We start from the raw sequence: 11,558 nt of genomic DNA, 5'->3' as shown, positions 1-11,558 counted from the left end.
CTGATTTCTTTCCCGTTCATGTTCAGTCCGTGGCAGTTCTGTTTGCAGAGTGCCGCCTCCCAGAGTGTCCCCTCACAGTGTCCGGCCTTGGCCTGCGCCCGCCCCTTTCCCCTCACGGTTTCCGGCCTTCGGGAACGGGGGAGGAGGAGGAGGAGGGAGGGAGGAAGAGGCCGAGCGGCCCCAGCAGAAGAGGAGAGAGAAAATCTCGTGGTCCTGGTGCTCCCTGAAGTCGCTGCAGCCCCGGGACGATCCCGCAGGTGCCTGGGCAGGGGGAGCTGAGCCGAAATATCCCGGGGGGTGCCTGGGTTTGGGGTTTTTTGGGGGGGATATTTGCAGCTGGCAGGGCTCCAAAGCCAAGCCGCAGATGGACATTGGGGGGTCCCCGGGAGGTGTTTTTGGGGGGTCCGGGTGCCGGCAATGTCTGCTCCCAGTATGAGCTCTCTCACTCCCAGTATGAGCCCAATCACTCCCAATATGAGCCTAGTCACTTCCTGCAGGATCCCAGTGACTCCCAGTCATTCCATCTCATGATGCAATTTGCTGACACGAAGATCCCAGTTTCTCCCAGTTCTGCCCAGTTTCATCCAGTGTGTTCCCAGTTCTCCCAGTTTCCCCTGGCATAATAATAGTCACACCCAGCATGGTCCCAGTATAATCCCAGTTGCTTCCAGTCTCTCCCAGTATGGTCCCAGCTGCTTCCAGCATGGTTCCAGTTGCTTCCTAGATCAGCCCAGTCAGTCCCAGTATGATGCCATTTGCTCCCAGTCAGGCCCAGTATGGGGGATGATGTGCAGGGTATGTTCCCAGTCACTCTCAGATACTCCCAGTATTAGTCCAGTCACTCCCAGTGTGATCCAAATATGGCCCCAGTGTGCTCTTTTTAGCTTTTTCAACTTCTCTGGTTTCTTTTCCACACAGCCCTTTGGCTGTGATCTTCTGTCACCTTTGTTGCAAAGCTAGCTCCTGCAGCCTTTGCTGCCTGTTTTTGGCTCTTCCTGGCCTCTTTCTTTTCCAGCTTTTTGCTCCATCTCTCTCTGCAATTTCCGTGGGTCTTGGACTGCTTGTCCTCATGTCAGGGGTCACCACGAATTATATAAATAACACCCGTGATGTTTGTGTGTCTGAGACATAACACATGACAAAACTCCCCTTGGTCATCAGCAGATCTGATTTATTGTATCAGACACCCTTTCACAGGCAATTCAAAAGCTCATGGTGCTACACGGACATTGGTCTAAAATCTGTGCCCCACAGACACTTAACCAGTCAAATGCTTGTGTTTTAGGAGAGTTGTTATTTGTCCAAGCCTCTGTCAGTCAGCCTAAAGGCTGGTTTGTGGAGGTGAGCTGGATTTGTTATTTATAACTGGGTTCATGTTCAGCTTGCAATGCAACAGGCAACCAAAGTACTTATTTGGGAAGGATGGGAGTAATTTTCATATACTTGGAAAAATCCTGGATTGAAAAGAGCCATTTTCAACTGATTAATTTAATTCACTACCTGCTGCTCCAGGTGACACATCTTGCCTCCAACAAGGAAGGCAAAATCTCTGTGCTTACAGCAGCAGCTGAAGGTGGTGGAAAGGAGGAGGAGAGATGTTCACTTGCCAGAAAGGTGGAACCCAACCAGGCAGCTTTGGAAGGGTGAAGGTGCAGCAGTAGCAAATGGGAAGCTCTGTGCTGGGCTTTGGGACAAAACTATGTGAAGGGGCATTACCAAAATCCAGTAAAAACAAGTGAGCTATTGATACTTCTCAGCACAGTTGGCCAGACTCACTGCAAATTCAGACTGGGGGTCCCAGGCCTCCTGTTTCATGCTGGGATATGTCCTTGCACCAGCCCCCTGCCCACACCTGTTCTGCCCCCTCCCAGTGGGGCTCAGCCTTCAGCTCTTCCCTCTGTGTGCCAATGCAGCTCCCTCCTGCAACCCTGGGACATGCTGTCTCTGTTCAGGAGCATCCCTAGATTTTATAAAGAGTGCTGGTGACCTCTGGTGTACTCAAATCTATTGTCAGTGACATCAGCTGGGAAATGCTGGTAGTGGAGCAGGACTTCTTTTTAAGAAGTTACTTTCCACCCTACAGTACATAGAAAATCACCTCAGTTCTTCTGAAATAAAAAAATCCTAAGAAAATTGTAACTTTCCATGATCTGAAAGCAAGCAATGACCTCCCTCTTCAAGAGCATTACCAAGATTAATATCCAATGAAGTTTTATTTTAATTATTTCTTGTCACTGTAAATTCTTCACAGATGAAATGAGAAAGAGTGAGGCACAGCAGCTCAGCTGAGGGACAGAGCTCAGCACAGTGGAGTTTTCTCTTTTAGTCACACAGGAATGAAGCTTCAGCATCAGTTCTTATGGGGGCTGGAGGTGACAGCGGTCATACTGAAGGGCTGGCTGCTGAGAATGTTTCTTTCCTGGTCCTTCTGGTGATAGTAATTGTAATTTAATTTACTATTAGGACTACAGGCTCCTCATTAAAAGGCAGAGCTGTTACAACACAACACTACATCAACATGTTTATAATAATTGTTGTCACAGGCTGCCCACATGTATTACTATGCAAGAACCTAATGGATTTCATATGATCAAGGCATAAAGCACAATTGCATTTCTTTCTGAAAGCCATCCAGAATTGCTGCAGACGAGTGGGAAATACATCAGGATTTCTTCTTTGACAAGAAAGAATGCATATTGTATTTCTGAATGTGTGATAGGTGTGGGTGGAGAAATCCTTCTCAAAGAGGAAGATAGGTAAAGAAATTCTCAGAGACTCAGATCAGCATTGAAAAAAGGTTTCTTTTCCTTGGGGCAGGAGACTATTCGATTTTTTTAGCCAAAAATCTCTATAGGTACAGCTGAGCTCATCTTTTGGGAAAGAAGCTGTATGAGATCTTACTTGGCAATATCTGTGTTTGATTCTCTTACACCTATTATTGGTTTGCTGAACCACTACAACTGGGGTTTCAATTAAGATTTTGTTTAATGACTAAAGATTTACAGTTCCAGCAAGTGACAGGCATTTTTTCATTGTCGAAGTTAAACCTTGCAAAGGGGAATTACCTGTTTTCCATACAGAAAATGGATTGCCCTGAAGGTCATGGAGAAAAAACACATTCTTTAGACACCATCTACTTTAAAAGATGTTGAAAATATCTCCTGAAAACCAGTCTGCACACACAGCATGTCCTTTTGAAGAAAGGAAAAAGCCAAGCTTCCCAGGAGAGAGTGACTCCTGGACTTATTTTGGCACCAATGCCCCTTGGCAGAAAGGCAGGTGCTGAGCTAGCACTCTCCCTGGGACCACTGTCAGGAAAAAGGAATACTTTTGCCTGCTGTACTTGCACTTCATTGAAGACTTTCAAAGGTCATATAAGGAAGGAACAAAGTGCTTAAATAAAGCAAATAGCTCCAGTAATTCCCAAATTATTTGTGAAAGTCATATTGAGCTGGTACAAAGTTTGTGAGTTTCTCTGCAGTGAACAAACTTTTATTTGGTTCCTGGTTAAAACAAAATTGTCATCAGCGCCTCAAGCAATGGAAAAGTGTAGAACATTACCAGCATACATTTCTAGTGAGTGTTCTTATGTATTGGTTTGGCATGGCCTGGTTTTTGGCAGCAGGGAGGCCACAATGATGGCTTCTGTGAAAAGCTGCTGGAAGCTTCTCACCATGTCTGGCAAAGCCAATGGCTGATGGCTCTGAAGGTGGACATGCTGCTGGCCAAAACTGGGCCAATGAGAGAGGCTGATAATGCCTCTGTTATGACATATTTAAGGAGAAAATCAAAACAAAGTCACAAGTTTTTGCTTCTAGTCAGAGGAGGGGAGGAGGTGAGAACATGTGACAAAACAACATGGAGACACCAAGGTCAGTGGAGAAAGAGGGGTTGGTGGGAAGGAGGGAGGGGCTGGGGGGGAGGAGGTGTTTTCAGGGCTTATTTTACTTCTCATTATCCTCCTCTGGTTCTGTTGGTAATAAATTTCACTTTGCAACTTCAAGTTGAGCCTGTTTTGCTCTTGAAGCTTTTTCTGCTGGTCCTCATCTCAACTCAGGAATCCTTTGTTAACTTTTTTTTCCTTTTCCCTCCTCTGCCCAGCTGTGGGTGTCTGGCATTGGGCTAGTGTCAAACCACAGCATCCTATGTAAGCACAAGGCCAAATACAGTTAAAAAAATGAAATACAAGATTCCCCAGCAGGCAGAGGCTTCAAGATCCAAATCCTTAAAATTGGTAATTTGAAATGCTTCATTGAATAACACTGTGATACAATAGCCTGTTGGAAGCTGCTCCCCAAGATCACTGCTCACAAGACATATCTGTTAGCTGATATTGAAAACAATCTGCATAGGATGCCCAAAGTTTAATCAGGGTAGGTTTTTCAGGCCCCTTCACTGAAACACAAATACTGACAGATTACATGTTTCCAGGCGTGCACTGATGAAAATGATAAAGAGGAAAAACTGCATTTATCTATTTAATTCCCAGCCCAAGGGGATAATCAATGCCAGTTGCTTTGGTTAGCAGCTGGTGAGAATAAAACCAAGAACTACCCTGACACCATCTGGTTTAGTTTTAAAGGCTCTGGGAGAGAGGGAGCCAAGAGAAGACAGTCCTTTGGCACACCAGGCTGCTCCCAACCTGCAGCTCCAGCTCTCACTGAGCTTTTCTCAGAACTACTTGGGCTGAATCAGGCCATTTTTTGCTTGCCTTCATTTTTTTTTAAAGTGATGGCTCTGTTTCCATTCCTTCTGGCTTGCCTGCACCTTCAGCCAATGTCAGTGCTCTACCTGCATTTATATGTGGTTTATTTAACAACTCCTCCAGCCTGACAGGTGGCATTTCTGAGCAGCTTTGCACCTCTAAGGAAGTTTTTATTTCTTCCCTCCATTTGCTCTCTTCAGCCAGGTCTGTCTTAAGAATAAACAGAAAATTAAAGCACTCACGCATTTCAGCTTTCTTTACTGCATGGTGAAGTCCAAAGCACATAATACTATCTGACCAAGCAAATTTGGAGGGACACCCCTTGCCCTATATATATATGTACTTATGTATTTTTATAAACTTCCAACAGCATTTTTCTGTCAGGACATGTTTGGTTCCTCAACAAAAATCAGTCTTGGACAACATCCCTTGGATACCTTGGCAGAACACCCAGGCAAAGGTCATCTCTTTTCTTTGTACCTACCAGTATGGTCTAGTTTGCCTTCTGAACTAAGGCAAAACTCTCTTGCCACCTGTCTGGTTTTAATAAAAAAATGAATTCATATTGCTATTTCCAGTTTGATGCCAGTTTAGTACCCTAAACCAGCTATTGGTATGATATTGTGCTCTGTCTGGTTACTGCCTCTCCTTGAAGAACCACCCTCCTTTTGACAAAATATTACAGGAGTAACAATTAAACTAATTGTTGAAACCTGTTTTCTGAAATAATTGAGGCTTTTCCACCCTGACACAAGCAGGCCCAGGAATAATAGCTCCCTGTTTTTTTCCTGCTTCTGCAGCTGAGCAATGTTCGGGAAGTGGCCAGTCTATAACATCATGCTGTCTGTTGCAAAAAGGCTGAATTACTACACTTCATTTTCCTAGCTGGGCACACTAATTTGGGCATGGTTGCACTGGCCCAGCTCTTCAGTTTCATAGATCTTGTGTTTAATGCTCATAACTCTTTAGATGTAACTGACCCATTGGTTGAGTAGGAAAGACACAAATTTCTCTATAAAAACTCCTCTACTCTGTAGCTATCGCCCAGATAATTATTTTTCTTTTCAGTTGTACTAATGTCACTTCAGGCTCAGTGAATCATGCCTGAGGACAAGTTCAAGCTCCTGTTACAGCCTCTAGTTTCCTTTTTGGGTACAGTTCAGGTCATCTTATTAATTTATGGTTGTTAGCCAAAATAGCTTCCCATTGGTTCTCCCTCCCTCAGCTCTCTTCACAGGAACAAGTCGAGTTTCACAGTGAGTTTTGCATCCTGACTGTTCCTAACCTCCTCTCACTGCTCTCACTGGGGGCATCGAAGTGGGAACTACAGATTTCAACACAGGGCACTTTTGCTGAAGCCCAGCAGGCTGGCTTGCCATAGGATATGGGAATAACACAGCTCTGAGTTTCTGGAATAAAACATTGCTTTCATGGAGGAAAAAAAATGAATCTATTATCTATCCTAACCCTGAAGTTTAAAGAACTGCACCCTGTAGGTGTCTAATTAATGTCTAGTTAATCCCATTAAATCTCATCTCTTGCATTCTTACTCTTCCAGACTAATTTTTTTTCCATGCATGGCTTCCAGCTTTCACCCTGACAAGATTTGTATAAAGCACACTGGCTTCTCATTGTCTGCTGTAGCCCAAGGTTTATGCAAACCAGTTCATATGAAGCAGCTCCTGCAGAGTCCTTGAAAATGAGAACATTGAAAAACCAAATCCTATCAGGATGAAGGGGGAAGCAGCTAACTCACATCATTTCATCCTAAATTACGTTTCCCTAACCAGGTGGAATTCAAAATAAACAATAACTCTTCTAACAAACAGATTTTTTAGTGCCATCCATGTTTGCTCCCATTACAATCAGTAATTATTAGATTAATATATAATTCCTATAATTTGCTTTTCATCTACTGAGATGGGGGTATTCTACCTTGATTAGTGCATTCTCAGAGGTAGGTCCCATAGGACTAGAAATACAGCTCCTAAATGCTAATTTCATACATTTAGGTTAAAAGGCAGGTGGAAGAGGTAAGAAAAAAAAAGTCTTAAGATTTCAGACTATTATGGATGGACAGATTTTATTATGTGAGCTCATTTAGATAATTAGTAACAAATACCTGAAGCAATTCAGTAGATAAAATGGAAGATTTTGACAAATTTTCAGTCTCCCCCAATTTGTGCTAAACTAAAGCATTTTCTCTGTTTTTTCTGAACAAATATTTCAACACGAAAATTATTAAAAACTGATCTTTTAAAATATTTTATGTCTAGTAGTTGTTTTATAAGTCAAGAACTGCTGGACTATGAAAAACCAATGTTCTTTTTAGCTTAGTTTTTAGCTTTTTCTGGTAACTATTTACATGAGGATTCCAATTATTTCTTTATAGTTATCTTCTCTTTTAAACTGACTTCGTTTTTATTAAGTAGCTGCACAAGTAAGTTGCTTAAAACTATGATCAATTACTTCTTTGGATTCTTTTTTTCCCATCCCAGCTGATTACAGTGACACCACCTATAAAAAGAAGTTACATGGACATTGTGTGCCAAAAACCACAAACACAACAAATGATTCCTCTGTCTTTTCAAAGTAAATGAGAACTGTTCTGCGGCCCCCAGACCCATCTTCTGATACAACTGCCACTAGAAGCATTTCATTTTGGTTTTCAGAAGCCCAGTTTCATAAGTAAAAGGCAATTTTAATTAGACCCCTGCAATATCAGACAATATTTGTTTTTCCCTCTTCAGCATTTTTTAACCTTCGTTTCAAGTTATGAATGGGTAAGATATCAATACTCCAAAATTGCAAGATGGTAAAATTTCAGTTTGGTGTGTGATTAGATTCTATGGGCTCCAATCATGAAATGATGAGGCAAAATGTAATGGAGCAATAATGTATCTAATGCACAGGGTTCCATGTTACAACCCTAAAAACCAGTCAATCATTAATTCCTGTCCTTTAATTAATTTCTTGTTTAGCATCATTCATATTAAGAATTACTTTTCCAAAGGAAAAAAATTAATCATTATCAACCCAAATATATTTTAACAGCCCTGACATAGCAATATTAATTTCACAACCTTTAAGAATATGTATGACCTCGAAGAACAAGACACCCCAGTCCAGTCAGTAAAAATATTCCCCACAAACCTGTGTTAATGGACCACATAACAGTTTCTTGATCAGGCAGCAGAGTCCCACGTCAGCTTATCTTGATTAAGAAAGACATTGCAAGCAGTTAGTTGTAATTCCCTACATTGTTTCAATAACAATTTCCATATGGCAGGAATCCCAAAAGAAACTCACACTGGATAAATATACTAATAGCTATAAATCCAAATAATAGGTCCTCCATTATATGACACCAGAGCACTTGTAAGTGAACTTTAAAATCACAGATTAATTTTGGTTGGAAAAGACTTCTAAGGTCATCAGGTCCAACAAGTTACTGAAATGTCTGAAAACCAGTATTTTCCTTCAATTACATGTTGTTGCTGCTAAGCTAAACATAAACATTTTAAAATCAAGTGATGTGGTAGGTATAAAGATGACAAAATATTTCAGTCTTGAATTTGGCAGTCCAGATGGAGGAGTTCAGAAGTATAATAAGAACATTATTAAATTGTGTCTCAGTAGAAATAAAGAGCAGTACAATCAGAATTTTATCTTGTTTTTAACATGGACAGTACGAGCAGTTTTGTTAGCAGAGCCACATGAAGTAAATGGGGCCATCTGAAGGAATGAAAAAGTCCAAAATTTACAGGTCAACATGAACCATTCTGACTTAAACACTGATAAAAGCATAAACAGAATAATTTCACAGGGCTCCATTCTGTCCTACTACTGAGTCTTCATCATTTGTTTAATCTAAGCACCATTCTGAGATTTACAATTAAGATGTTAAAGAAAGCTGCTACAGAAATAAAGGACACTGAGTTACAGTTTAAAAGTAGAAACACATAGCCAAACATTGAGTCAAAGAAGATGCATCTTCAGAATATAAACTGAGTTTGCCTTCTTTCTGTACTGAGCTTCTGACTTTAGGAGAAAAGAGAATAAAGGGCAAGTATGCATCTCAGAACTGCTTGTCCCTGAAAGATATTACAAATGTCTGAAAAATTAAGAAGGCAAATTAGCTGTATAACATTTTTATTTTACTATATTGACATTTTATCCACAAATACTTTATAAGAGTAAAAATAGAAAATAATTGTTTCATGGAAAATTACAAAAAAAAAAGGCAAAACAAAGAAATTTGTAATAATTAGCAGAGTATAAGTGTCTTTATTTAAAGAGTAAAAAGTATGCAAAACCCCTTCTGTTTTACAAAAATTGGGAATATTCTATGTTTTCCTTCCAGGAGTAACAGAAAATCCTTTGACAATATATTCTACATCTTTTGTTTTACTGAAGACATCAAGTTAGTCACAGATTTCTCCCTCAACTACAGACAGCGTGATAATAATTTTATACCACTTGAAAGGTTCTTTCTTTACTAATTAGAACAGGGTGGAAAAGCAGATGGAGCCACAACAAAGAACCCCAAGGACCATTACTCCTACTGAAAGGCTGCAAAGCAACAACAGGATGTAACCACAAAGAAAGGATGGGAGCAGAAGTTTGCCCCATTGGATTTACCATGGAACAAGAAGAGGCAGGGGAATGAAGTATTGATACTGCTTTTCAATTTTGCTGTGTGTTTACCCACAGTCCAGTTTGATATAGAAAGCTAGTATTTTAAGCTTCTTTTCTTTTTATCCTGTATTTTAACTAAAAATGCCTCTCAAGAACTCTGCTGTCTAGAACCAGTGACTTGTACTGGACTTGTGTTTAGTCAAAGAATGTTGTTACAAGCAGAGCTGCTGCCCTCAAACATCAACTTCACATAATTCTTGGTTAAGCAGACCTGCATCTCCTGCACAAGATGCCTTCAACACCAATCAGTGACACCAACTCTAACAGCAAGAAAAGGGGTGATGTTGACCTTTCAGGACAAATACATTTACATTTTTTGCTCAGGGCTTACAGTGTTTTTTACAAGCAAAATGATATCAGCATGCTCAGCAGATGGAGTGCTGTAAGAACTCAAGGATGAGAACAACAGTAAGAGTTACCAAAAGAATCCAGCAAAAAACCTTTGATTTTATAATCATGTCAATGATGAAAAAACACAAGTTAGAACTCTATGCAAACTTTCTAGTCAAGCAAAAACTATCTGCACATGAGCATCCACCTACAAAAAAACCTTGTCCTCAACACATCTTGAGGATACACACAAGTCTTTGTATTCTCTGCCTGTTGCCTGCAAGTGTAACCATTCAAGAGCCACAGCCCAGTGCTCTCACTGCTCAGCACAAACACACTTTGTTCAGAATCTCACTGTTCAAGGACTTCAGATTTAAGGTTTAAGAGTAGCTCGATTCCTAACAGAATTAAAGCTCTTCCCTTGTAATTGTTAAGTGTTACCAGAGGGGGTTTAATTTCTAAAAAGTTGGTGAACATCAATGCTGACATAGTAATTGTGCTGTTTATTAGCAGGAAGAGGCAAAAGCAACCCCCAAATCATACCGTTCTCAGACATCAAAAGAAGCAGTCTAACAGACACCAGTATGGAAACTCAAAATCTGAAGCCTACTTTTTTCTGCATGTGTAAGTTTGCAAGGAGCACTGAGTAGCTCAGAATTCAGGATACATCCCAACTGTTTCTGACTCATCATCCAGACTTCAAATTGCACCCAGCTCTGGAGCATGCATTTGGCTTAAGAAGCTTCAAAAATATCACTTGAAGTTCAAAGAGAATTTAATTTTAAATAAAAAGTACCTCTTTGTGGTTAGTATACGTTAGACTGTACAATGATTGGGAAATTAAACCACAGTTCTCTGTAAAACTATTTTCAATTTGCTTTCTGTTCCTAACCAGGGACTACTGACTGTGATTAACTTAAGTCTTTGGATACTAAGGTTGACTACCATGCAGGTATAAGCACCTTGCAGAACACAGCATTGATATTCCCCACCAAAACAATCTACTCTTTGGGTGAGGGCTGTTTTTTCAAGTTTTTGAATTACCTGATGGGGAATGGCATGGGGGGAAGAAGTTCACCTTTGCTTTCTGCCTAATGGCTAATGTCAAGTATGTATTTCAAAACAGGTATTTGCCCTCATATATGTATATTATGTGCATACTACAGTGAAATACTCATAATTGGCTTTTCACCTAAGCCACATCTAAACCTGGATCTTCTTCTTCAGCACTGATCTCCAGTTAAGTCTAGTCTTAAGAGTCCTTTGCTTTTAAACACAGAAGCTATTTTAAGAACTTGATGCTTTGTAACATTTAACATGTCTTTCAGCTCCACTTGATTAACAGAATAACGAATATATTGTAAACTTTGAAAGCATCAAATGCCATTTGGTAGTTCAGCAGAGAACAAAAGACTGGAAAAGGCTGCATTCACATAACTGATCAGCCTGGGGACTATAGGGACTTAATTTTTGTTATAAGTGTTGCAAAAATTACTTTGCACAGCTGTGGTCACAGGCTCCACCTCTCACTAGCTGCAGAAGTTGGGGTGATCCCTTAAATTACATTAAAATATATGCTGTTAAAAGATCCAAATTTATGCATGTCTGAGTTCTTTATAGAAATTCATGCTCTATACTGTACAATCAAGAAACAAAAGACGTTTCCAATTCTGATCAAGGTAAGAGCACCAACTGCTCTGGTTATAGAGGAAAGGCCTCAGGTTCCCACTTACAGGTCCCAGTGCTTAATTATCTTTCTCTGCTTGCAGGGATGCTGTAGCCAGGGCCACTGCTGTAACTGGCTGTGCAATGCCATGGAGCTGCA

The 11,558-nt window shown here is 40.6% G+C and overlaps 1 protein-coding gene across 1 annotated transcript in view; it reads right to left on the bottom strand.

Moving 5' to 3' along the window:
- Nucleotides 1-8,840: 8,840 nt before the first annotated feature.
- The window catches only part of GABPA (GA binding protein transcription factor subunit alpha), a 26,825-nt gene continuing 24,107 nt past the window's right edge, over nt 8,841-11,558 (bottom strand). The window contains 2 exon segments of the mRNA XM_031060970.1: nt 8,841-11,555; nt 11,558. The exon segment at nt 11,558 is cut by the window's right edge and continues 124 nt beyond it. Coding sequence (XP_030916830.1) covers nt 11,479-11,555; nt 11,558 — 78 coding nt within the window. The 3' untranslated portion in view covers nt 8,841-11,478.

Source organism: Geospiza fortis, unplaced genomic scaffold (assembly GCF_000277835.1).
Source record: "Geospiza fortis unplaced genomic scaffold, GeoFor_1.0 scaffold154, whole genome shotgun sequence".
NCBI classification, from domain to species: domain Eukaryota; kingdom Metazoa; phylum Chordata; class Aves; order Passeriformes; family Thraupidae; genus Geospiza; species Geospiza fortis.
This window is presented reverse-complemented; position numbering and strand designations above follow the sequence as displayed.